At 35.4% G+C, this 25960-nt stretch overlaps 1 protein-coding gene across 1 annotated transcript in view; it reads left to right on the top strand.

Annotated features, from left to right (window-relative positions):
* Positions 1 to 25960, top strand: part of DNAH5 (dynein axonemal heavy chain 5) — a 116447-nt gene that overhangs the window by 53799 nt on the left and 36688 nt on the right. Inside the window, exons 39-52 of the mRNA XM_064705499.1 lie at positions 634 to 768; positions 1472 to 1579; positions 1977 to 2130; positions 3771 to 3917; positions 6288 to 6529; positions 11273 to 11449; positions 11866 to 12070; positions 12557 to 12699; positions 13422 to 13556; positions 15079 to 15201; positions 16279 to 16492; positions 17113 to 17336; positions 19271 to 19466; positions 23376 to 23548. Of these exons, the coding sequence (XP_064561569.1) occupies positions 634 to 768; positions 1472 to 1579; positions 1977 to 2130; positions 3771 to 3917; positions 6288 to 6529; positions 11273 to 11449; positions 11866 to 12070; positions 12557 to 12699; positions 13422 to 13556; positions 15079 to 15201; positions 16279 to 16492; positions 17113 to 17336; positions 19271 to 19466; positions 23376 to 23548 (2376 nt within the window). The remainder of the gene's footprint in view (positions 1 to 633; positions 769 to 1471; positions 1580 to 1976; positions 2131 to 3770; positions 3918 to 6287; positions 6530 to 11272; positions 11450 to 11865; positions 12071 to 12556; positions 12700 to 13421; positions 13557 to 15078; positions 15202 to 16278; positions 16493 to 17112; positions 17337 to 19270; positions 19467 to 23375; positions 23549 to 25960) is intronic.

The raw sequence follows: 25960 nt of genomic DNA on the forward strand, positions 1-25960 counted from the left end.
GGGAAAAACTATCTGTGAAATCACAAAATATTTGTGTGAAGAATAAGGAAATGTTCATGCTCACTAAGTAAGCTAAGAGACACTTGCAGTTTAGTAATGCAGCCTTCTGCTGTCCTGGGAGATTAACTCCTGCCGCAGGTTGTTGGTGCAAGAATGGGGTTTTCATGCAGATTGCCACTTATTATTAAGATTTAGCTTTAGTGCATGGTGATGGCTGAGGCAAATAAAAGATTAATTATAGCCTTTGTTAATCTTACAGAGTGGGTTGAGAGGCATTTGGGTTGTGCTGCATGTGCTGGTACAGATATTTGTCAGCTTCCAAGGGCCACAGAGAATTCAAAATAATACTGATAAAGTATTTCTCAATAGTCCTTGAGAACTCTGTCTTGATTAAATGACTTATGATTAAATTTTTTTTCTGTCACATCTTAGATTTTAATAGATGGTAGCCGATTTGGAAAGTGAATTTGCTCGTTGTCATACAGGCAAAAAATAGTTGGAGGGTGTTTGGAGGCATTTGAAACGCGTGTACCACTTCTCCTACATATTCATCCATGTCTTAAATAGTAAATAAAACCTGTTTCATCCCTATTAACTTGGGGAAAATCTTCCCAAACTTCATATATCTTCTAGGTGCATTATGATTTTGGCTTGCGGAATATATTGTCTGTGCTGCGTACGCTGGGAGCAGCAAAAAGAGCAAATCCCACAGATACTGAATCCACCATCGTCATGCGTGTTCTGAGAGATATGAACCTGTCTAAACTGGTAAGTTCTGAGGACCTGATAAATAATTTAAACTGCACTTTGGAACTACGTGATCTCTAGAAGATTGTATGTGACCTTTACACTGAAGCTAGCTTGGAAAGGTTTCATTCTCTGAGTGGAACATTTTAGCTGGGAGGGAGATAAATTTCTGTTAGTACCTATGTGGGACTGGGGAGGGAGTGAGCTTTCTGTTGCTTGACTTTCTACTCGGGCTTAACCTTGAATTGTTCACAATTTTTTTACTTATTTTTCCTGCTACTGTTAGAAGTAAGTAGATGTCTATGCATTAACTTCTTAAGAAACTTGTGCTTAAGTATTTAGTCACTCTTTTGAAAGAATCTTTCATTCATAGTAATGAGTACCATTTCACCTGTCTAAATAGCTAAAACCCCTCTTCTGTTGCTGTGATACATACTCTTTTTTTTACACCAAATAAATTTTCTAAATGTTATTGCTAAAATCTACTATAAGAAATTCAGTCTGCATGTTAGTGATTCATTTTGACAAATGGAAGCATCACATGATCTCTTTGTGCTGTGTCCTTCTAATGTTTAGCACCTAGAGGATTATATAGATTGTTCTTTAGGTTCTCAAGCATTTTTTTAGGTCTTCAGGACTTAGGGGTTGTTCTTTCTAAAGCTGATAAAATAAATGGAACTGGTTTTAGTCTTTGTGGATTTTTGTTTTCCCTGATTTTCATTAGATTGACGAAGATGAACCCTTATTTCTGAGTTTAATTGAAGATCTGTTTCCAGATATCCAGCTTGATAAAGCAGGCTATCCTGAACTTGAAGCAGCCATTGACAAACAGGTGATGTTTCTCATGATTTGTGGTGCTCTGGTATAATTGTCATGAAGTGATCGCTTTTATTTAATTTCCCATTAGGTGTTTGTAATACTTCAGTAGGGCCAACTTAAGAATGTAATGTGTGTATATATATATATAATAGGTATATCTAATAGATTATAATATACATAGAGGCTGGTTGACCTTATTTTTCTGAATACATATTTGAATACCAAATATATCTCCTTTTTCCAACAGTTTTTTTTAATACACACAAAGCCTTTAACAAGAGTATAATAAATCTGTTGATGATATATCAATATATATCTATCTATCTGTCTGTCTGTCTATATCTAAAGGCATCAAAATATATTTTTGCCCTAAAATAATAGTAATTTGGTTTTCTGTCACTCTCTTTTAGGTGGAGGAATCTGGCCTTGTTTGTCATCCTCCTTGGAAAATGAAAGTTATCCAGCTTTTTGAAACCCAGAGAGTAAGGCATGGATTGATGACACTAGGACCTAGTGGTGCAGGAAAAACTACCTGCATCCACACCTTAATGAAAGCAATGACAGGTAATGCTAGTCCTTATATTGTAAACTGTTACTGAACTGTTACACTGTGAACTTTAAGCCCCGTTGTTTCTTTTCAGAAAGTCTCAATTGCTTCTCTATGAGAATATATTACTGGAAGAATGAGTTTGTATGTTGAGATACTAATTATTCAAGCAGCTTAAAAATATCTGACATTAAAAAACTATATGCTTCATGTCCTTTTGTCCATGTTATCATACTTTTATGAGAAGTTCTTATTCTAGATGTATTAGAAAGAGGAATTCAGTTTAGGCAGGCAGCTCAGATTAAAGCATCTCCTGGGTTTTGCTGAGGTAATGCTGGAACCTTTTGCTAATCAGAGCTATTTATGTCGTTTTGAACTCAGTGCATAAGACAGGGACTTTGCAATATAAATTAACTGGTTTTATAACCATAAATTCCTGGTTTAGACAGGGGAAAAAAGTCTTCAAGTCTTCAAGGGTGTTAATTTTGTGTCCTGGCTGGAGGCTTGAAGACTGGTTTTTTGTTTTTTTTTTTTTTTTCTTCTGTACTTCTAAACAAATATATTAGTTGAAGAATGTCTGCTTGATCTTATTAAAATTAAAGGTCATAGCTTGGGAAGAAAAACATCTCTTTTGAGGTAACGTTGTGTTACCCCATTTCACAAGTTGCTTATATGATTTTTCAGAAGTGAATAATTTCTGTAAAAAATAGTTCAAAAATAGTTCAGCAAGTCTCATACATGCAGTAATATGCTGTGTTTAAGAAACACTGGAAGCTCTACGTTGCAATGGAAAGGATTGTTCCATTTAGGGGAAAAGAAACCAGAAGGAACAAAGTTGCATTGCACAGTTTTCCTATCTTTTTTTTCTAGCACTGAGATGTGAACTGCTACCAAGATAGTCACCTCAGTACTTTTTTCAAAGCTGATCTTCTCACACAACCTCATGAAACGTTAAAATGCATGATCTGGCAGGCTTTTATCTTACATGTTAGTGAAATCTGATAATAATGAAGTTATTTCAAAATAAGTAATTTTTTCAGCTCTTCCTTTCAACATCTTACTACTGGCTCCTGGTTATGCTTTAATATTGGGTTTTTTAAAGATGTCCAGCATTGTAGTTTTTAAGCTCTTGCTAACAAGATAAAAAATAAAGGTTATGTGGTTGTAGTATGGCTAGTTAGCATTTGTCTCTGTAAGAGAATTCACAAGAATATGCCAATATTGTATGTTGTATCTGTTCTAAGATGTAGGCAAGTGCACAGAAGGGCAGAATAATCAATCATCCATCTGGTATTTATTCATTGGGTTTTAAAAATGTGCATCCAAACCAAATGTTTTAAAGCACTATTGTTTGGTAAGCCTTCAAAATATTAAATTAAACCTTGAATAAATTTCATCTTGCTGCTTTTCTGTTCCCAATGAAGCTATGAAATGTGAATTGAATATTCAAAAGTTTCAGAACTTCATTTTACTTTTTCTGATGTCTCCAATTAATGAATTTTGTATAGCAAGAGAAGTTTTTCAAATAAATATAGATGTTCTTATAATTATGAATGCATATTAAAGCATATACTTGGGTGTAATGAGTTTGAGTTTGTCAAAGTTCTCTTACCTCTGAAAAGAAATGTGAAAACTAACTGGTGGTCTGCCTTCATAGATTGTGGACAGCCTCATCGTGAAATGAGAATGAATCCTAAAGCTATAACTGCTCCACAAATGTTTGGACGCCTTGATGTGGCAACAAATGATTGGACAGATGGAATTTTTTCAGCCCTCTGGAGAAAAACTTTAAAAGCAAAGAAAGGTATTGTCGTGGGTTGACCTTGTCTGGACTCCAGATGGTCCACCAAGTTGCACTACATCTCCTTTGCCCAGCTGAGCAGGGGAGAGAAAATAAACAGAAAACAACTCATAGTTGAGATAAGACAGTTTACTAAAGTAAAAGCAAAAATTTGCATAAGCATAACGAAAGAGAGAAAAAAAGGATTATTCTCAACTTCCCATCAGCAAGCGATGTTCAGCCACTTCTCAGGCAGCAGGGCTTCAGCACACAGAGAGGTTGCTCCAGAAAGCAAACACTGTAAACAACAGATGCCCCCCCCTCTTCCTTTCCTTAGCTTTTATATCTGAGCAGATGTCATATGGCATGGAATATCCCTTTGGATATTTTGGGTCAGCTGGCCTGATTGTGTCCCCTCCCAGGATCTTACTCAAGCCCAGCCCCTTGATGTGGGGAATATTGAGAGACAGAGCTGATGCTGTGCCAGCGCTGCTCAGCAGTATCCAAACACTGGTGTGTTATCAGCACCTTTCCAGCCACCAATGCAGAGCACAGCACTGTTTAGGGCTGATATGGGGAGAGGAAGTCCAGCTCAGCCAGACCTAATACAGGTATAATTAAAAAGGCTTTCATTCAAAATAAAACAAGAAAAAATCCTCAGAAAAGAAAAATCTTTGGGAGAACTTTATAAAGCACAGTAACAGATTTTTTTTTTCTTACATGGAAGCATTAGAAAATTGCTGGAAGAACTTCTGTCCCTTTTACAGTCTCTATTCTAAATGCTTTGTGTTCAAACGGTGTAGTGTAACAAATGCTACTTCAGTGCATTTACTGAATTCTTTTTTTTGTATATTAGGCCCTCAGAGGGAAGGAAGATGGAAGGTAAAAGTCAGTTGCCCCATTAGTGGTATCCTATAAAAATTTTGATGCTGTCAGGATTTCTACTTGTTCTCTAGCTGCCATGTTAGAAGGAACCAGTTGTGTCATAACAGCTAGTCCTTCACATATCCTAGTCCATCTCAAATGGCACTAGATAATTCTTTTTAGGCAGCCAATTTCTGCCTAAAATTATGCTGACATATATTCTTAGGCTCTTATTCTAACTAAATGAGTGTCCTTGAGGGTTTGATGCTACTAGATTCTTTCTTGATTATTGCTTCCTTTTTTTTGTCTGAAAATTAGTAATTGATCTTTTCGTTATGCCTTAGAAGAAAAAGTAAAAGAAAATCCTAACACTTGTTGCACTATTTAATATAAAAAATTCTTAGTCTTGAGAAATACAGATACTTTTAAAATAGAAAATACTTTTCAATTTAATTTTGGTAGGCTTGTTTCAAATCTAGAAATGTAACACCCTTGAGAATGTAAGGTGGCATTAACTATTGATTTTTTTATCTTTTCCTTCAAGATGAAATATATATTAGCACACTCATATGACTTCCTCAGATTTACTCTGTAAGAGTTCTGTAATATCTCTTTATGAGTCAGACTCCAGACTATCTCATGCTTGAGATGCCTGAACTGTAGCTATAAAAACCCTCATATAAAAAGTTTATAATCTGTTTCATATCTCCTTGGTTCAACGCTAGCAAAGCTCCAAGCCATCTAGGCCTTCAAAATAAACACTGACTCTGAAGGCAGAAGGATCATCTCTGGCTAAGGAGCTGTCTAGAAAGGCACAGTGGGGCTGCCTCCTCCCTAAGGGGTGGGCAGCCAGGAGCCAAGGTGGGATCTCTTTCCAGCCACGATCTGTTGCTCTGTACCCAAGTGAGGCAAGCAAAACAGACTCAGACCCTCCTAGGAAACAGAAGCAGGCTTTAAAATACCTTTCTATTAGAAAATGGAAAGCAGTGGAAAAACTTAAAAGAAAGCTGGATCAAGTTTAGGATCAGAACAAATGGCAAGAATCTTCCCTTAATGGACCTCTTTTACTTATGACAGTGTGCATGCTATTTGAAAGAGTGATTTTTCAAGTGTTCCTTTCATATATTTTCTGTACATTTATAAAACTCATTGAAAACAAATGAGCAGTGTTTAAATATATCTGTAGTTGTTATCTTCTTTATGTCATTTCATGTAACTTGAAATAAACCTAATTTATTACTGTCTTGAAGACTGGATCCATAAAACTCTTTCAGAGTATTAAAACTCATGACTTATGCTGATGGCACTTTATATACTGAAGAATGGATAATTATTAAGAATAGGTGACAAAATGAAGTACCCAACTGAAATTGAGTGATGGAAATGATAATTGTATTAAAAGCTGAGATTGTTGCTGTGTGCATGAATTCAGAATTAGTTAAAAATTTGTTTGCAGAAATAAGAAACTGGTCTTTGAAAGAAGCTAGCCATTCATCCATTGGTGCTTTTGTCTGTTATGTTGCATTATAGGTGATCACATCTGGATAGTTCTTGATGGTCCAGTTGATGCTATTTGGATTGAGAACCTTAATTCTGTCCTGGATGACAACAGAACTCTAACGCTGGCAAACGGTGATCGGATACCCATGGCACCAAATTGCAAAATAGTCTTTGAGCCTCATAATATTGATAATGCTTCCCCAGCAACAGTTTCAAGAAATGGCATGGTGTTCATGAGCTCATCAGTTCTCACCTGGAGTCCTATCCTTGAGGTAGAACAGCTTAGTGTCTGTATATGCATTGAAAGTTTTACTGGGTACTTCTTCAACACTTCACTCTAATTACTGTAGAATCATTTTTTGTGCCTTTTGCTATGAAATCCCTTTTCCTCTGTATAAACTCCTAGGTCAGTACTTAAAATAGCAATGTTTCTGGTAGTTTGTACAAGAATTAATAATTTTTTAAAGGAACATAGTTAACATATTACACTTTTAAGAATATGGTAATTTTACTTTGGGACAAATTTGTAATTAGAGTTATTTTATACAATTGAAGGATAACTTGGTTTTTAAAACTACCTGGTAGCCCTTAGTATAGCTTCAGACCAAGGAGGAGAAAAGAGTGAAGTTGATTCAGGGAACTTGAAATCCTCAAGAAAATAGAAATTCTCTTGATATTTCTTTAAATTTATTGCAGTTGGGATTTAGAACCAGAAATAAAGTCAATGCAGCATCAAAACATGTAATTTTTAAATCGATGCTGTTACTTGGTTGTATGTTAACATTACTAGAAGCAAAGTATCTGTAGAACTATGCAGTAGTTTCTCTCTCTCTGGCATGGAATGAATAATTCAGAAAAACAGAACATGTTTCAGGTGTGTTTTAAAGTCAAAATCCAGCATATAACATATTGAAATATATCAAAGTGATTTATAAAGTCTTTTTTTTTTTTCTTCCATATGTCATCTTTCATCTTCCAAAACCCAGTAAAAATAAATCCTAGTCTTGACAGAATGCTTGTGACAATATAGTGGATGACAAATTCTGAGATTTGAGTAGACAATTTTTTTTCATGTAGCAAGAATCTTGGTAAAGATGAAACATGGGAGTTCCCAAGAATCTACCTAATGTTCCATAGTAATATACTTAAGCAAAGCTTTCAGTGTTTAATTCTAGTTTTCTGTGAAGAAAACGATAGAGACAATAGCAGTTAAAAAAAAGTTAGTTTCTAATTTTCTTCTCTTAAGGCCTATATTAACTTAAAAAATTTCAGTGAAGTACACTACTCAAGATTAGCACTTTAAAAAAGAAATTAAAATAAATTTTTTTTTTCTCTGCATTTTTCCTTGTCTAGGCCATCTTGTTGAGAATGCTTGGTTAGCATTATTTTGCTTTGATAAACGTGGTTGTCTCCTGAATATCAAAAATGAAAGCTTTCTCCTGCATGGCTAAGATACTGATTTCTGTGATCATACAGATAATTACTTAATTACTTTCCCCTGAAACCCAAGTAATACCTGGTATATTTCACTATAATCCCAAATTGAATTCCTTTATATGGGCTTTAAAATTCATTTTTATATGGACTTTAATTATGTGGAAATCTTTTCTGTTTATAAAATTGGAACATCATCCAGGAGTTTGTAGTGTATTTGTTTCCCTGTTTTTCAGACTTAAAAAAACAAATATTTATAAGTTACTATGAGCTAACAGACTAAATTTCACTGCCCTCTATTCTAGTATGTATCACATGAACAAGTTTTTAAAAATATTTCTTAAGATGAATGTCTCACAGTCTCATTCAGTCATTTCATTTTCTAAATCAAATAGGATACCAGCAGAAAATGCAACTAATCCTCACCTAGTTTGTGTTGCTTAACTAGTCCTATGAAAATACAGCTTAATCCTATGAAAATACAGCTGGCCTCACATTAGCTTTTGGATATCAGCCTTTTGTAGTGATTACTCTATATTATTCTCAGATTTGTTATTTTTTAACCCTTAAAGTTCTTATGCTTGTAAGTTTTATATATCTTGCTGTTTATAACCAGATTCCTTGTCCGTAAGTCCCTGAATTGTCTGGCAACAGAGGAAAAATGGCTTGTGGCACTGCCTAGAACCAGTGTCCTTACCAAATTATAGGTTTCAGCCCAGAAAGAACTCAAAAGAGATAGTATGCTGTAGTCCAAAAGAGACAGTATGCTGAGTGCCAGGCAGTGCCTGGTGCCTCTCTTTGGGACTGGAGGCAATGGAGCTCCTCCAGGAAAAGTGAAGCCAGGGGATGTGTTTTGGTAAGCAGAAATTACCAAGGTGAGGAAAGCTGTAAACTTGTGATTTCTGGCAAGGTTTCTTTTCCACCTGTGGATGTGAGATGGCAGGTCAGGCATAATGCCCTGAAAAGAGGTGAGGAGCATCAAGACCCTCTAGGAAAGGCGCCAGAATCCTATTTGGCCTTAACCATTAGGAAGAAAAGGAATGGGATTGTTGTCAGGTATTCCTTCCTGTCTTGGAAACACACGTGTCCTGTTGACTTGTTGCAAACCTGGAGGTTTGCTGCTTGTGAAGAACTAAGAGTTGCTGCAGAGCGCTGATACTATATTTTTCTGGTCGTGTCTGAAGCTTTTTCCATTTAAAATGGTATTAAATCACATGGAATTTTCTGTTCAGTCACAGGTCTCTGCAACACTTGGGAATTGTCACTAATTTGTTTGATGAGTTCCTTTTCCAAGTCCAAAATATTTGTAGTCTTGTTATGAAAAAAGGGTTTAACAAGTTTCCTAAAAAATTGGCTGGTAAAACTTCAGTTTTACCAGTGCAAATACATGCAGTCAACACAAGTGCCTTATGTATGTTACTGCTGAGTTTTATTTTCAAATTTTTTTAAAACTAATATGGATACTCAGGAAAGTGTAAGTGTAAATTATCCATCTAGGACAGTGGCTTCCCTGAGATTCCACTTGTGCTGTTCCTTTCTGTTCTTACAACACTGTATAGAGCCTACTGGTGTTAGGTTCTCAGAGCTCAGCCTCCTTATGTTGCCTAGTTTGCAGACAGCCATTTCTTGGATGTTAAAATTGTGTTAAAGATTCATCTGCAGAGAAAAGAATTTTATTTTGCATTGTCACTCATGATTTACCTCCTCATTTTAAAGTGAGATGCAGGCTAAATTTAGCTGTGTTGAAGAGTTCTATGAAACTAGTTTTCCTTAATCCATAACCTTATAGTTTTAGTATATCTTTGTGATAGAAACAGACTAAAGAAAATAAACTTTTTTTTTTTTAGAATTTGGATTACATAAACAAAACAGTAAAGTAACCTTTCCAACTTCCCTTTCTTTCCTCATTATAAAATTTGCTATAAAATTACAGCCTATTGTTATTTTATCCACTAGCATTTCTTTGGTGTTGCATCATAAATAAAATATCTTGATGGCTTTTTCAATATGTTTCCCTTTAAATCTCTTTTGTAATGCAATACACTTCTTATTCCAACAAGTCAGGCTAATTCTCAGATTCTGAATGAAATGTAGTATTCGTTGATATTTCAGAGGAACTTTGAAACATGATTAAAGACAAACAAATATGGGCAACTCAGGAAGTTGTATACATTTTTGTTTTCAATCCTTACCATTTGCAAACAAATAAATATAGCTGCCTGCTTGGATGCATTGTTATGACATATGCAACTTCCAAGTCTAGTGAAATAGTTCTCAAGTTCATGTTGCTGTTGTCATGCAATGTGCTGTTCATGTTGCTAATCTCATGTGATGTGCTTCTTAAGCAGTTGCTGCTAAGAGATCAAACGTATGATCCATTACTCATGAAACTTCTCCAAAGCAAAAGTGTTTTATCAGCTTTTCTACTAACCCCTGATATTTTTTGAACAATCAGCAAATTTTGGATATTTATTTTAAGTCCTTCTGCCTTTTCATTTTTATCACTTTGTTTTCCACCTACCCGTTTCTAGAAAGGTTTTCATATATATCCTTATTTGTAATCAGTCTCGAAGTTTATTTACTTTGCGAAGTAAAAGTAGAATTTCAATTATGAAAGTAGTAGAAAGAATAATAGAAGAACAATATAGTTGAGTTTGGAAAGGACCTCTAGAGATAATATTGAGTACATTAGTCAAGTCAACCTAGAGGAGGTTGGTGAAGTCTGTCCTGTTGAATTCTGAGATGGAGAGTCCAGGAGCTCACTGAGAACCCTGTTCCAGCTATAACTACTCCCACAACAGAAAACCATCCACATTTAAAGGAAATTTATTTCATTTCAATTTGTTCCAAATTTTGTTTTGAGTTTTGGGGAAGAATCTGCAAGTGTTTCTGCTGGTGGTTGTGTTTTATGTAAGAAATAAATTTATGGGATGCAAATGAAAAATATTTTACCCTGCAGGTGAGAGAAAACTTATAGGCAACTCCAAGAATCATGTTACTACTTTGAATTAAAGGCATCAAAGAACAAATCCTCTTCTATGATCTTAAGAAATGGGTAGTTTACTTAGGTTTTGTTTATCCATCATTACAGATACCGAGATACACAATAAGAACACTACACACACCAGCACACCTCCCCTCTGATAGCCTAATTTTTTTGTACACCTGTCAGATCTTTCAGGTTATCCTCTATCCCCATTAGAAATAATGTGTAGAATAAATAAAATTTGTATTCAGTACATATTGTTGGGTTTCTTTTCAGAGTTTTTAGATACCTTTCACAACTGTTGTGATTAAAAAATATTTGGAAATAATTTTTGTGCTGTTGAGCACAGTTTTTTCTTTTCAGTTCCCTTCATCTTTAACATCCAGTAGGAATTAGACATACTTGGGTAAAATGTGACCTTCTGTTAATTAAACCCTGCCCAATGATCAGGGAAACTTAACTTCTGCCCTCTGCCTCCCTCTTCTCTCATTCTGCCCCCAAGAAATCAACATTCCATGCTTCCTGAACCTTTTGAATTACTGTACTTGAGTTCAATGAGACTTGCATTAGGAACTAAATTTATACTTTGCAACAGGGATTTTTGAAAAAATGCCCCTTCCAAGAGGCGGAAATTCTACGTCATCTGTATTCTTCATCATTCCCAGACTTGTACCGCTTCAGCGTTCAGTCTCTGCATTGCAAGACTGAGATGTTGGAAGCCTTTGTCATTATGCAGAGCATTAATATGCTGCAGGGCCTTATCCCACCTAAGGTAGGTAGTGTGAATGTTTTTATGTATACTTAACATATTGTAGATAATTTCAAGTAACAAAGTTTTGTAGAGAGGGATTCTTTGATGACTTGGAATGTCAAAGGAGATGCAGGTTAGTAAGGAATGCTTTATATTTATTTAGAAAGTAATAGCTGGGATGTGACCTCTTTCACCATCTCACATTTGAATTTGATGTTAAGCGCTGGTTTACATTAAGCACATGGAACATGCATTGTCAGATTTCCTTTTTATATTTTTGGGTGATTTGTCATCATTTTATATCATTTATATTGATTCTGATCATTGAAGGCATCTCTAAATTTATATATGACTGAAGACTTCTAACCTTATGTTACTAGTTATTATCAAGTAGAGTCTCAGGCTGTTGAAAATTAAAACCTAACTCAATCCTTCAGGAACAAGGTGGGGAACTGACTCCAAAATATTTGGAAAGGCTGTACATCTTCTCTCTCATGTGGAGTGTAGGAGCCCTGCTAGAGCTGGAAGACAGATGCAAAATGGAATACTGGCTTCGAAAACATGCGACAGTAAAGCTTGATCTTCCTTGTATCCCAGAAGGCAGTGAAGACACAGTGTTTGATTATTATGTGGCATCTGATGGTTAGTAACTCAGCAGGGTGATATGGGGTAAAATTTAAAAGTTATTTTATAATTGTGCTTTTTTTAAAGAGAATTCATTCAGAAGAATTTTATAGCTTGCCTTCTTTTGGGTCCCTTAGCAAGTTTCATTTTATGGCTATACTTTACTGGTGGAATTGTGTTTAGCTTTTTCTCTTCTTCCAGTGAAAAGTCAGAATGTGGATATAATTGATACAAAAGCTGCATGGACTTTGTGGTGATGAATTTTCAAGTGAACATATAATCCTGGTCGTTGTCAAAATTTATGTAGGAAGGAGGAGTAAGCCTCTTAGATACAACTTAAGGGATTCTATGATTAAATGATTCTATAAATTTTAGTCTGAATACACAGAGGGATTGCTGTATGTGAGACGGAAGCCTAGACAGATCAGTGAACTGAATGGAAAAGAAAAAGAAGTGATGATGCCTAGTATTTCTAAAACATTTACTTAATTTCTTTCTTATTAGGTACATGGATGCACTGGAATACACGTGTTGAAGAGTATGTATATCCCAGTAGTGGCACCCCAGAGTATGACTCAATTCTTGTGCCTAATGTTGACAATGTGAGAATGGATTTCTTGATTGAAACCATAGCAAAACAGGGCAAGGTACTTTTTCTATAGTTCATATCAAAGTACTGCTAACAGAACACATGACAAAAGTTTTGGATTAGCAGTGAAGTATGTCATTGAAAAGGAAGAAGTTTTTTTTCTTTCTTTTTTTTTAGATATGAGAGGGTGTTTCCAGAAACTACTTTCATGCAAATATGCTTGAACTCTTGAACAGTCATTGTTTCCAGACTTTGTCTTCCCCTCGCCCCTTCATTCTGCAGTGGAAGTAACTGTAATTACAGCCAAGATCAGTCAGAATGGAACCAATATTTTCATGTACTGATGGGAGAGAGAGAAGCACATAGGTCAGGAGGCTCATATCTGACCCTGCTGATTGAACTCTGCCAGCATGGGACAGTTACAGAATTTATGTAGCTTTAGGCTATTCTTCACTAGAACTGTGCCACATAAGCAATTGAAATTTTACAGATACTGAGTCTCTAGATGATTAAACCCTTTTTCAAATAATTAACTCCTCTCCTTGTTAGTGTGATTGTGCTGGATGACATGACCATTAACTGCAAATATTTTTAACTTGTCAGGCCTGCAAAAATCTATGAGACATTAACTATTTTACTTCTACATGTCTCCTGTGAAAAGTTCACTTTACATAACTTTTCTAGTTTCTTTTCTGTTTAAAAGCTAAATGGGACTGTTGAGCCTTTGCCAAGACTCCCAGCTCTTGTGTTTCATCTTATTTCGATATTGTCTTTGTCTAGGCTGTCCTGCTAATTGGTGAGCAAGGAACTGCAAAGACTGTTATAATCAAAGGTTTTATGTCAAAATATAACCCTGAAAGGCACATAACTAAGAGCTTGAATTTTTCATCTGCAACAACCCCATTAATTTTTCAGGTATAGTAGTGATTAATCTTCTCATACAAGATAGTTGGATTCAGAGAATATTCTGATAATTTGCCAGGAGGATTCTTCTGAAAGTGGTTCTGAACAATAAAAAAGCACCTGTTCAAATAGTCCAAGTGTTCTAAAGCATGATTTAAGACTTCTGTAAAAAAATTGTTCCTTTAAACTTTTTCAGTAGCTATTAAGCTGTTCTTGGACTTCTACAATAACATGCCTATTATTGTCTTTTTCTTATTATGTTTTTGTGTCAAATATATCTGTTCTCACTAACTGGGAAGAGCTGTTAGATTTCACTAAACACCATGGGTAAAAGAAGTGCTACCCACAACAATCTGTCATTAAAAGTGTGCTGTCTGCAATTTAAGTTTCAGTCATTACAATAACTCATTAAAAAAGTAACACATGCAGGGCAGCTGCTCTACATACAATTAGAATGCTTAAATCCTGAACTGTACTGCCTGTCCAAATTTCTACCAATCTAATTTGAATTATTTCAAGTGTCTTTAATCTCCTGGCAATATATTTGGGGAATATTTTTAATGCAGTTTGGTATGCCAGGCCAAAGCACTGTCTGGACTGTAAGTGCTGTCTATAAGCTTAATGAATCACCTATCATCTGCCTGTATAGTATAGTAGAAACTACTAACATTTTATGTAATATACAAACATGTAATTTTGGTCTTAATTTCCTTAGGATTTTTTCCTCTATTTATTGGGCTATAAACAAAGAGTAACATATTTTTATAAAAGAAAAGAAGATTTAATTGGTGATAGGTGAGATTCTGATCATCAGGGTATCTGAAATAGATGTGCAAGACTAAGCCAATTCTCCGTTAACAATCTAGATCAAAACATTCTGTTGTGATCTGTGCTTTAAAATTACTCTAGCTTATTATAACCTTGGTCTACCTGATGCCACTTGTACAAAATTGGAGCTAGGCATGGTGTAAGAATGCAGATATTTAGTTTTATACTGAAGAATAATTATGTATGGTTAAGTGAACTTTCACTTAGGATAGAGTAAATAAAAACTGGAACTTAAGAAGAACAGAGAAATGGAAAGATGATGAGAAGAACAGTAAAGGCAAGTCTACCATTAGGCATAATTATCTCATCAAGTGTATTTATATATGTGAATTTAATTATTGATGTATGCTTTTATGAAGTACCTTGATACCTGCTGGAAAGGTGTTCCAGAATTATGTCTTCAATTTAATCTTTATTGCTAGAAGTCATAAATTTTGCTAATAAATGAATAAAATAAAAGTTTGAAACCTATTCAGATTTATGCAAGTGTTAGGCATGGTTTCTACTGTAGACACCAGCCTGGTGCTGTATAACTTGAGATTTTAGCCATTCTAGTTGAACTAGTGCAATTACCTCCAGCAAATGCCTTGTCTGAACATCACTTAGTAAAATTCTATGTAACAGGGACATCAACATGTTTAAGTGATTGAATCATGTATGGAATGAAGTGCTCTTTGTGACTGTGCTGCTAATTGCTTTTTAACAGCGTACAATAGAAAGCTATGTGGATAAGCGCATGGGCCCAACTTATGGTCCACCTGCAGGCAAAAAGATGACAGTCTTCATTGATGATGTGAACATGCCCGTAATCAATGAATGGGGAGATCAGGTCAGTTTGTGAAAGAAGAAAAAAGAAGACAAAAGGTTTTCTTTGTTTTTATGCTACACTGTAAAATTGGCTTCTCAGTCATTCAGAATAGGGTAAAATTGATATGTAGTACTTTAATTTTAAACAGTCTTTTAAAAGAACCCATCTACATTAATTTGTCAGGAATTAATTGAAAATAAATATGCTAACAGCAAGAAGCAGTTTGAGTGCTCCTTAGAACATGCCTGTATAATTTTAATAATGTTTTTTAACAACACTCATTTTATAATTAAAAAAAGGAAGTCTTTGGTACACAAATTGTGATAGCAAATTGACATTGTGGGCAATAATGAAAATACTGTGAAACCTGAGAGGTAAGAAGTGTCTTCTCTGCTTCAGACAAAATGGAAGTAATCTTTATTTATATTGACAAAGTTGTTCTGAAGTACATTGCTTTGGAAATTAATGTTAGAATTTCTATAGGAGTATAGGTATAGGATGTATTCTCTGTGGGGTTTTCTCAGCTTGTCAAACAGAAATGTAGGGTATCCCTTTATGGCTAAAGAAAAAGGTCTTGCATGTTTTTGTAGTAGGCAGTAGTTCTTTTATTTCAACTTGAAAAACATGCTTGTGATTGTTACATGTGAAACTTATTACAAATATTTTGTATCATTTGCAGCATGATGCATTAGTTTGGGCTTGTTTGAGAAAAAAGATGCAAAGATACATTAGTTTGGGCTTAATTAGGAAACTGGAAATTTTGTTTTAAAAGGCAGAAGTGTTTCCAACAGCAATGGAAATCATGTCGCATTCAAGTGAGAGTAAATTGTCATGTGAATGATTAGTTCTAAATGAGGATACCTCTGTACTTCCATGATTTTTATCCTTAGATTTTACTAAATGTTCTTATTCCTTGCTGTGCATTTTTACCCCAAAGCAAATAAACAGAGAGATAAGGGAGAGTATTATAGTCTTTGTTAGGTATTTCAAACATTTAAATTCATGTATAATACATGTAAATAATGCAACATTTACATTCTGTATTCCATTCAGTTGTAGGTATAATATTGTCTTATATAAAACCTGGTTATTTTACAGGTGACTAATGAGATAGTTAGGCAACTGATGGAACAGAAAGGACTGTATAACCTGGAAAAACCTGGGGAATTTACCAGCATCGTGGACATTCAGTTTTTGGCTGCCATGATCCACCCTGGGGGAGGTCGCAATGATATTCCACAGAGGCTGAAGAGACAATTTTCAGTGTTCAACTGTACTCTGCCTTCCAATTCTTCCATTGACAAAATTTTTGGTAAAGGGAAATCAGCTTTGTAGTCATCTCATTTTTTAAAATAGTAGTTGTTTTTCCCATATCATTCTATTTGTGCACATTATTGTTAAAATTGAGGCCTAATTTTTCCCTGATTTACCAGCGCATTTTTCTTCAGTAATCACTTCCCACCTGCAACATCATCAATCTGTAAATTGTTCAGATCCAGTCATGTCTCTGAAATTCTTGGTATTCTCAGATTTAATAAGAATGACAAGAAGGTATTGTTTTAGTGACAATGCTGGACAGTTGCTCAGGTGCCACTGCTGCTAAGAATAAGTGACTAAAGGCTAGACTTTCTCAAAGAATGGGATCATACTGATTTTAGCAGGAGATTAGTTATTCAAGGCCAGTGGAAACTGATTTATGAGGAAAAAACATTTTAATATGCTGTTAATTAAAAGTTAAATAGCCATTGAGCCGGTGGCAGAATGGTGTTAAGAATGGCTGAATCAAAATTTAAATATACACCGGAAAGCCATTTTAACAAATTTGAAAAGGTTTTTAGGATTGGAAAAAGAAGCGAAACAGAAGATTCAGACAATCATTGCTCCTAGTGTTGTGCTAACATGCCTTTGATTTGGCAACCTTTCTTTCCACAGGTGTAATTGGAGAAGGACACTACTGTAGTGAGCGGGGATTTTCACACAATGTGAAGAAAACAGTAGCCAAATTGGTTCCATTGACACGCAGACTGTGGCAGATTACCAAGCTAAAGATGTTGCCCACACCAGCCAAGTTTCATTATGTCTTCAACCTTCGAGACCTCTCGAGGATTTGGCAAGGAATGCTGAACACTACATCGGAAGTGATCAATGAGCCACAGGTAAGTGCAGCACATCAGTGACCTGGATATAATTAGTGTAGGAAAGGGGATGAGAGTCTATCTTGGATTTTGAATTTGCTTTAAAAAAATGCACCTTAGTGGATTTTTTGAGGCAAAGGTGTTTTAGTCCAGCTTTTATAGTACCAACTGAAATGACAGCTTTGTTTCAAAATGATGACAATCCCCACTTCTTTTGCCACAACAGTTTGCTTCTATCTGCTTTTCCTATTACTAACAAATGTTAGTTTATTTAAAAGTGAGAAAATAAGTGAGAGGCATTGAACTTACTTTAACCCTATGAAAATGCTCAAGTATTGATTAAAAAATTGAATAGTTTCTCCTCTCCATTACTGTCTTGAGACTTTCAGTTACTGCCTAATTTCTGTCTAATCTAACAATTTGTTTCTGGCTTATGGTTTAAAAGGAAGAAATAGTAAGAAGTATTAGTAATGTTTTCTTTTTCCATAATCCATCTTTCTTCCAGTAAAATATTATTTCTCTTCTAATTTTTTTAAGGAAAAGTAATTTAGAGCTGTGAAACATGTAGTGCTGGAAAAGCAATGCTTATGGAAAACATGTAAAATTTGTTAAATAATCGGTTCATTTGCAATGTGTGTCCCTGTTCAATAAGCTCCTGAATTCTACTGCATCTAAATTTAAACTTCAGAATGGATTTTAGTTTCTGCAGCAAAAACATGGAACACTTAGATTATATATATATGTGTATACACTATTAATGTCTTTTGAAGTGTAAAAACCAATTGGTCAAAATACTATTATATAAATTTATATATTAATTCTGAGACTTGATGCGTCAATTGTACAGAGTTCTGTAGGCTGAACCAAAGGTCTTCAAGGAGTACCTGGAATTTTTTCTACTATTGTATGGTAATAGCATAGGATTAAAATGAGTGCTGCTGATATTAACAGCCTGACAGGTTCTCCTTCTTCATCCTGTGACCAAATGGAAGGACTTTAAAGGTATATTGAATGTGGAGAAGGGATAATATAAACACTTAAACATTTTTCTTTGTTGTTATTCTCCAACTGCTTTGGCTGTAGCACTGGGACCGCTATCTGTGTTTGCCATGAAATTATTGCCATGATGCTTATATTTTCACCCATCTTCTACTTAATGACCAGTTAGAAAAGTGGTTTATCAATACATAAACATGTTAACTGGTATGGATGTGGTTTTAGGGCTGAGGAAATAAAATCTTCGTACGCCTTACTTTGGAACACTAGATTAAAACTTCTTCCATAGTTAACTGAATATAATCTTAAATTCCTATTGGGCAGAATAAGAAGATCAAGGTACCTCTTCTGAAGAACTATTTATTTTCTAATGTTAATGTTATTTTTAAGTTAAGAAATGAAGGCAAACCTTTAAAGTTGGTATCATTTTGTTGCAAGCCAAATTAGTTCCTCAGTACAAGAGAGACATAGAGCTCCTGGAGTGTGTCTGGCAGATACAGTTAAGGGCCTGAAGCACCTCTTTTAAGAGGAGAGACTGAGGGACCTGGGCCTGTTCAGCCTCAAAATGAGAAGACTGAGGGGAGACCTCATCAATATCTGCCAATATCTGAAGGGAGAGCGTCAGGACAGAGCGAGGCTCTGCTTGATGGTGCCAAGGAATGGGGCAACAGGCAGAAACTGATTCACAGGAAATTCATCCTGAACATGAGGAAGAACTTCTTTAATGGGAGGATGATGGAGCCCTGGAACAGGTTGCCCAGAGCAGTTGTGGAGTCTCCTTCACTGGAGAGATTTAAGAACCATCTGGATGCAATTCTGTGCCATGTGCTGTAGGATGATCCTGCTTGAGGAGGGAGGATGACCCACTGTGGTCCCTTCCAAACTGGCCCACTCTTCTTCTGTGATTCTGTGAAATGCCACCTTTCTATTATTTTACTTTTTTTCCTTTTTGCATGTAGGTGCTGATAAAATTGTGGAAGCATGAGTGCAAGTGTGTTATTGCTGATCGTTTCACAACCTCAGAAGATGTTGATTGGTTTCATAGAGCTGTGGCAAAACTCATTGAGGAGGAGTTTGAAGATCTGAAAGCTTTGCTGAATCATGAAACAGATGCATTCTTTGTTGACTTCTTAAGGGATGCACCTGCAAGAACTGGTAAAGATTTACTTTAATAATCATGGAAATTATAAAATTAGGCAAGGGGATATGATAATATTAGGTACTATGAAAAATATGTTGTAAAAATTCATGCTAAATTTATGCATCAAAAGTGTCTGTTTCGTCCAGTGGCTTTGAAGGTAATCTATGTCACCAGCTGTGGCAAATTTTTATCTTAATAGGATTTCTAAGTCTGTATTGATATCCAGTGTCTGTATAGGAGAACCTTGCTTTCATTTAAATTGGTGTGGCAGAAAGACCGAACTGCCAAATAGTGAGCAGGAGTCTTTTTATTCCAAAAGGATCAAGGAAATTTGTTATGAATGACCTGAAATGGTGGGGTTGCAGTAGTAGATAAAGGATTGCAATGTAGGTAACATGCCCCAGAAATCTGATTAAAAAAGACTGTCTCTGGGCTAATCCAATACTCTTTAGGAAGTAACTATTAAATGTAACAAATGACTATTAATTCAAATTTTCCTGAATGCTAGTTAAACCTCTTTAAAAACCTGTATGACTTATAGCAATACCTTTATGTCTTTCAAACAAAAATGTGGTGTCGCTGACCTCACTAAATTACCTGGGAATATTTATCAATTGTTGCAAAAGAACAGAAAACATTTGTTTGGGTTTAGGGAAGGTCGTTAGATGATTCAGTTTTCTGTGTTGGTATCACTGCAATGATGGAGAGTGGAGCAATGGGAGACTGGCATGAATGGCCAATGCTATTTGAACCTTCCCTTGAACAATTGAGGTAGACAGAAGGCAGTGACAAAAGGAGAATAAAGGATAGGACAAAAATTGCCTTTTTTGGTGACAGATTAATTGTACCTGTCCTGTAACCTGCCCTTTAGTATGGAGCTTCATCTAAATACAAAGCGGGAGACTCTCATATAGAAAGGCTATATTTTGCCCTCAATAGATTTCAGGACCTAAGTCCTGGGCCTTGAGAACCCCCTTTCTTTGGCTTTAAATGAAAAGAATAACAAGCGTCATTTTTTTTTATTTGTTCCTATAATGGCATTTAGTATTTCCCATTGTGGTGGAAGTGTACAAGCAGGACCTTGATTTCTAAGCTCTTAAATATATAAAAAATTAGATCTGACATTGACTTCAAAGAGCCCTATGCTGAGATCAGTAATATGTTTACTGGTACCAGATAATCTTTTTGTCTCTGGGTTGTAAAAGCAAACAATATGTTTGTCCCTGACAGAAGTACAGGATGACTTAGATCTTGGTCAACTTTTACATCTTAGCTCCAAGGAATTGTTTGTGGTGCTAGTGATCTCGAGACCCTCTACCTATTCAAAGGTGTTTTTATCAGTTGGTTTTGAGATTGTTAGTTAGTACTTTTGATTATGAATCTTGAGACTGAGCAAGACATAAAAATAATATGTTTTGCTGGCTGCCTCTCTAAATAATGGAAAAGTTTTCCCTTTCCTAGGTTTTGTACTTCATTATACTGTCCTTGGACATTAACAATAAAACTGTAGAAACAGAGTTAAGATGATATAATTATTTTAAATTTTTCAAAACTGTAAAAGTATCACTGCAGGTTAAGTTCTTGATGTATTTATATTAGTTTCTTATCAGGTTTAATTTGTTTAAATGTCTTATTCAACTTGTAAGAAATCGATTTCCACCTGGAATACTCCTTTAGTTTAACCAGTTCTTTTACAGGTTAAAATAAGAAGTCAATTAATTTAATTAGATTCAATCTGGAGGAGTGTTCCTATGCAGAAGCAATATAGAGATAAAAGTTCTGAAATTAAGGTGACTTCAAGCAAACAAAAAATGCAATATAAAGGACAGCTGAAAAAGAATTAATAATTTGTGTATTTTGATAGAGTAGGTTCTGTGGTAAAATGTAATTTTCTTAAAATATGTTTTAAAATATGTATTTTGGGATTTTAATTTTGTTATTGTTTTTCTGTTGTTTTTTCCTTTGAAATTGCATGAGCATTAGAAAGGTGAATAGAAAGGAAATGGAGAAAAATTTGAAAGAAGAAAAAGTTACAGACAGTATTCTAAATACAGTTGAGTTTACTTGGGGGTTGAAGTTCTTTTCCCCACCTTTTTGTCCCTTACCTTCCCACTGGCTTCTAGTGCTTTGCTAAACTTTAGGGAAATGCTTATTTTACTGGATGATTTATTTCATTGATTTTAATTATACCAATTAAAGATAATGTTCTGAACTATATATTTCTTCTGCAAGTTAGAAGAGGCTTAGCAAAACTGAATGATTTAGAATAACTAGAAAAATACATCCTGTGGCATATATAGATCACAAAATCCTGAAAGTAATTGAGCTAAATGTATGTAAATAAGAGCAAAATGTACTGTACCAGTATTATTTTTGAGGAAATACAAATGACCAACCAAAAGCCCCCTGATGTCTGTCTGCTGGCACTGTTTCAATGAGATTTGTCTGATATTTTTAAATGAAATATGGTCTGGATGAGAAGTGAGATGGATTAAAAATTGCTGAGTGGTCAAGCCCAGAAAGTGGTTGGTGTTCAGTGGCTCCAAGTCTAATCAGAGACCAGTAACTAATGATGTATCCCAAGGGTCAGCACAGGGGCCAGCCATCCTCAACACTATCATTAGTGGTCTGGGTGATGGGGCAGTGTCCCGTCAAGCCAGCTCCCAGATACTGCAAAGCGAGGAGGAGTAGTTGATATGCCAGAGGTTGTGCTGCCTCCCAGACAGCTTAACTGGAACTCCATAAGGTTCTGCAAAGGGAAGTGCAAAGTCCTGGACCTGGGGAGCAAAGGTCCCATGCACCAGTATACACTGGTGGTCGCCCACCTGCAAGTCAGCTTTGCAGAAATGGACCTGGAGGTGCTGGTCGATACCAGCCTGAACATGACCCAGCAGTGTACCCTTGTAGGAACAAAAAAACTAGCGACACCCTGAGCTGCATTAGAAGAAATATAGCCAGAAGGCCAAGGGAGGTTTTCCTTTTCCTTTTTCAGCACTAGTAAGGCTACACCTGGAGTGCTGTATCTGAGTCTGGGGTCCCCAATACAAAAAAGACACAGATATACTGGATAAAATCTATTGAAGAACTTGAACATCAGTAATCCCTTTTGTTTTCTTTTTTTTTTTTTCTTTTTCTCCACTGTGGCAGTCTGGTGCAGGTTGTCCAGAGATGTTGTGGAGTCTGTCTTTGGAGGTATTCAGAAGCCACCTGAGCATGGTCTTGGAGAACCAGCTCTAGGTGGCCCATCTGGGGCAAGGGGTTGGACCAGATGACCTTCAGAGGTCCCTGATGATCTCAACTTTTCTGTAATTTTATTTGCTGTAAGAATTCTTATGAATGAAAGCATGTCACCTTTCAGCATGATTAAGGTTATGAATGGAAAAATGAGGCAGTGGCACTGTTACCTCCTTTCTTTGAGAATTGACTTGTGCCTTTTATATCACCTAAGGAAACAAATGTATGCTAATTCATGGTGAATATATTTTTTGTTGTGGCAGTTATTAGTTTCAAGGGTATGTTTTTTCTAGAGCAATTATTTAATCAATTTAGACTGTTTGTCTTTTACAGAAAAGATTATTTGCAATTTTAAACTGCAGTATTTATTTACCTTCATTCTCTGGTGCTACTTTTTTTCCAAGCACCTAAACAAGTATCATTTTTCATCATTCAAGTTTCAGATAAAGACAGCTATTTAGGTTTTTTTTTCTCATTTTGTCTTTAAAAATTACTTTGCTGAAATTACCATTTCTTGCAGGCAGGGTGTACTCAGCACTCTCATATGTACATCTAATATATAATATTATGTATAATAAACCTGTTTCTGGGTGGTGAAACTTCTAGTTATCTTCACTTACTTGTCCCCTCATTGAACCTTTGTAAATTATTTAAACTGCTAAGGTTTTATTACTTGCTTTTTGTTCTAGATGAGAAACCAGAGGAAGCTAATTTAGATATTCCCAAAATCTATGAACCAATCTCCTCATTTAATCAGCTACGGGATCGTTTAAATAAGTTTTTGCAAGCATACAATGAGAATGTTCGTGGTACTGGAATGGACGTGGTTTTCTTTGAGGATGCCATGGTTCATTTAGTCAAGGTACAGTCTTGCTGGATTGCCATTTGTTGTTGTTCAGTTGCCCACATCTCCTTTGAATAGAGGTATGCATGAATCAAGGTAAATTACTTCTGAAACTGCTGCAGCTAATTTATTGCTATCAAATATTTGATCCGTCACACTGTGACTAGGTATTAAAACCTATTAAAAACTTTTTAGAAAATGCACCAGATGGAACTATTATACCTATCTTTTATGTTTGGTGGGATCATGGTGCTAGCTATTCTGATTTTATTTCAACCTTCCTCCTTTATTCTTCTGGGAGCCCTTCCTGTCTTTCGAATGAGTCAAATGAAATTCAGGTTAAGACATAATTGGTTGCTTCTGAAGGAGTACGCACAGCAGAGTAGGAATTAATGTAGTCCAAAATTCTTTTGTAGATCCACAGTATGCTCACTACTTTTAAAGTTCTTTTGAATATGGATTGGAGCTGACCATAACTTTCAGCACAGCACAGCTTGATATGATTGTTCACACAGAATAGACTCATACAAAGGAGAGCTTTTTTTTTTTTTTTCCTTTAACACTAGAACCCCTATTGTCTAAGTAGAATACTGAGGTTTTCGGTATTTTTTAGATTATTAAGAACTATATATGTAATTGCATCATCCCCCCCAAATACAGTATTAAATATCAAAACAATTTAATTATAGTTGACAAACACATTGCATCTGGGGTTTTCAAAATTTTTGCATTAATTCTCGTTATTTTGCAAAATTAGTCTCTTTCTTTCTAAGGTTTATGGGCAAAATTAATGATGTTTTGCTCTGGATTTCTTTAGGACAATTGTAAATAATCATCACACTTACCAATAAGTTTCTTATTTATTTCTAGGAAAAAACTATATAAGTTTAGGATGCAATACATTTTTTTTTTCACTGAACAGCCAACTGTCATCAGAAATATTTTGGGTAGCCAGATGGTAAATACCTGAAATATTTTATTAGTATTTTCTTGGATAAAATTATAATTTTATGCTTTATGCAAAATGCTTTGCTTGGATAAAAAGTGTATATATGATTTTAAATTCTTGGAAACATGAACAACTGTGTAGACCTGAGAAAGCTTCTAAGAGAAAGCGAGATAGGCACTGTTGAGGTAATGCCTAATCATAGCTGACATAATATGGCTTGAATGAGTTAAAGCTGAGGGATATCTTAAATAGAGAGCAAAATTTCCAATTAACAGCTTGTGTGCCTCTGCCTGAAACAGATCTAATAGCCATTATTGAAATGATTAGTGGTATTGCAAAGATGTTGTGCAAATTAAATTTTCTTTCTCTGGTTAAATAATAAAGCTTAGAGTAAGCCTTCATACTTGATTTTATCTTTCTTGTGAAACATTAACCAATGGAAAATAATAAATACGTTACCTTTAATATGTAAAATTAATAGGTTTAAAATTAGAGGAAATTGGCATGACTATCTTTAATAGCTTAGAAGGAGGTAACTCAGAGAAAAGGCAAGTAAATAAGTCTCCCAGGTTGTTTACTGACACGATGGAATTCTGGAGTCATCAAAGAACTGTTCAAGATAATAAAGAGAACAGAAGTCAATCCCGTGCATCATTGCTTGTATGGAGAAGACAAGCTGCTAACCAGCTGGATGGTATTATTGTGTCTTTGAGAGGGAATTGGCTCTGTGCTGCTCTGGATATTAATGTAGGCTCTTCTGGGTACAGTGAGGATCTGTTCTCTTGCAACTGATGGACTGCCATGTTTCATGGCATTGTTTTTTGGCTATGGGCTGTAAGACAAGTTCTGTATGCAGTTCACGGTTACTGCTGAAATTTTTTTTGCTCTGAATTTTAAAGGCTTTGTTTGTTTACATTGCACAGTCCTGAATTGAAGGGAAATGTGGAGCAGCAGGAAGCTACTGCCTTTTTTGATTTAAAATATAAATAATGAAGTGGGAAAGAAATGTTGATCTAATTGGGAGATGTTTCACTGCGATCAAATATTCATACTTGATACTGTGCATTTTTACAGTCAAGTAAATGAGAATTGTAACAAGTTTCATTATAAAGGCAGTATTATTACCTGCTGCAGAGAATGCTGAAGACTCTTTGTCCTGAATTTAACATGCCTGGAACAGCCTGTCCTTCAGGTCACAATGAGATGAGTCTTACCAAAGTTATCCAGAGGTCATGGTACTGGGGAAATTATTTCCTTCCCAATTTTGATAATCCCACATGCTGTGATAGCACATCACTAAGAAATCACAGCTGAGATTTACTTGCACTTTGCGGGAGACGTAATTCTACTGATAACTGAACCTACACAGTGGTGGAATCAAATGGTTGCTATACTATCTGACAGGTCAACACTAAACACTGCGAAGTACAAATATCCACAGAATATATTAATAGTAATATAGACTCTTTTAATTAAACCTT

This window comes from Zonotrichia leucophrys, chromosome 2 (genome assembly GCF_028769735.1).
Source record: "Zonotrichia leucophrys gambelii isolate GWCS_2022_RI chromosome 2, RI_Zleu_2.0, whole genome shotgun sequence".
NCBI classification, from domain to species: Eukaryota; Metazoa; Chordata; class Aves; order Passeriformes; family Passerellidae; genus Zonotrichia; species Zonotrichia leucophrys.